The 1577-nt window shown below is 38.2% G+C and overlaps 1 protein-coding gene across 1 annotated transcript in view; it reads right to left on the bottom strand.

Annotated features, from left to right (window-relative positions):
- Positions 1 to 210: 210 nt before the first annotated feature.
- STAC (SH3 and cysteine rich domain) overlaps positions 211 to 1577 on the bottom strand; it is an 81007-nt gene continuing 79640 nt past the window's right edge. The window contains exon 11 of the mRNA XM_029283290.1: positions 211 to 441. Coding sequence (XP_029139123.1) covers positions 340 to 441 — 102 coding nt within the window. The 3' untranslated portion in view covers positions 211 to 339. The remainder of the gene's footprint in view (positions 442 to 1577) is intronic.

Here is a 1577-nt window from a genome sequence, read left to right as displayed (position 1 = left end):
TTAGTAGCTTTGCTCAGGGAAAAAACAAAAGGAAAACAAAACCCACCATCCAGTTTAATGTTTTACTTGTCTTTTTAGAAAAGCAGCCCACCCCTCCCCTAAGACTCATACCACCTTTATTTAGTTCATTCTCTAATAATACACTTTGTTATTGACCAACCACTGTTTGTTGCTTCAAAGCAACTAAATGCATGATAATAGTTGATCTTTGTAGTTGTCTCCTGATTTCCCTAGTCATCTTTAAGACAGCTTGTTTGGGTAGACACAGTGCAAAATGAAGCAGACAGGTCTTGCTGGCAAAGCTTCACTACTGTACTGCAGTTGCTGAGCGGGCAAATTTCAGATGTTTTCTAAGACATCTACTGGGACAAAGCCCTTTTTCTTCCCACTGTATACTTTGATAAACCCGTCGTCGTGTTCCTTTTCTGAAGTTATGCAGATCTAAAGATAAACAATGGAGAGAACAGTTAAACATTTCTCACATTCAAACACTACTTTTATTATGGAACCCAAATAGCTGCTGCATAGATGAGACAACCTGCTGTAAATAGATTGAGCTGAACCAGGCTACCTAACTTTGCAGCTCTCTTTTAGATTTCTTTGATGTTTGCAGAGGATATGAAGTTGGAAACTACTGAGATGCTTTCTAAACATAAATGTTCAGTTCATGTGCTGTACACTGTTTTATTTATTCATCATATTTATTAGCCACTTTTCTTTGTGACAATAAGCCATTTCTGTGATAAAAGCTGTTAAAAACAAGCAAATTACTGTGGCTGAGAAGTTTGCTAAGAATTGCATAATAAATGAATTAAAACTAATTGGGATGATGGCTCAGAGAAATTCTAAACATACAATTTCAATTAGTTGCAATCTTGCCTGTAAAATTATATATGGTTTGTACAACTTTAACTCCACGGAACTCATATTTTAATTAAGCACCGAATTCTTCTTGGTGGCTTGAGATCACTGTTAACTTTTTCTCAAGAGTTAGGGGAATAATATTGCCTTTGATGGCTTATGTATTAGTCTAATCCTATGTTCCGATGAGTCCAAACATAAGTTAACCACATGAATAAACACTGTAATTTCAGCTGGATATGTCCATTTTATATGCAAGTAACAATTAAACAAAAGCCACATCCCCAACATACCTCATACAATTCTGCAATCGTGAAGAACATAGTCTTCATCTTTGGGTGACACATGCACAACAGTGACAACTTTCTTCCAAATGTATGCTTTTAAAGTAGTTTCTTCTGCTTAGCCAATCAGAATTATTTTTACTGACAACTTGCACAAAGTACATAAAGAACAAAGAATGTCTTAAAAATCATCTGCTATCAGAAATTTGTGTCTTCTTGTATCCAAATAGTACTTCAGGCCCCCACTCACACGGGTGGACACACGCTGGATCTGATTTTTGTCTCAGGCCAGTGGCAGAGTGATCTGGCATTAGGGGAGATAGTTATTGAGCCCTTGTCATGGTCAGATCATTCTCTCCTAAGGATGGACTTCCGGACCGCTCCCCCTCGCCGCAGGGAGACGGAACCGCCTAGATGGTTCCGTCCCAGGCG

The sequence above is a fragment of the Protobothrops mucrosquamatus genome, unplaced genomic scaffold (assembly GCF_001527695.2).
Source record: "Protobothrops mucrosquamatus isolate PMUCROS unplaced genomic scaffold, P.Mucros_1.0 scaffold48, whole genome shotgun sequence".
In the NCBI taxonomy this organism is placed as follows: domain Eukaryota; kingdom Metazoa; phylum Chordata; class Lepidosauria; order Squamata; family Viperidae; genus Protobothrops; species Protobothrops mucrosquamatus.
This window is presented reverse-complemented; position numbering and strand designations above follow the sequence as displayed.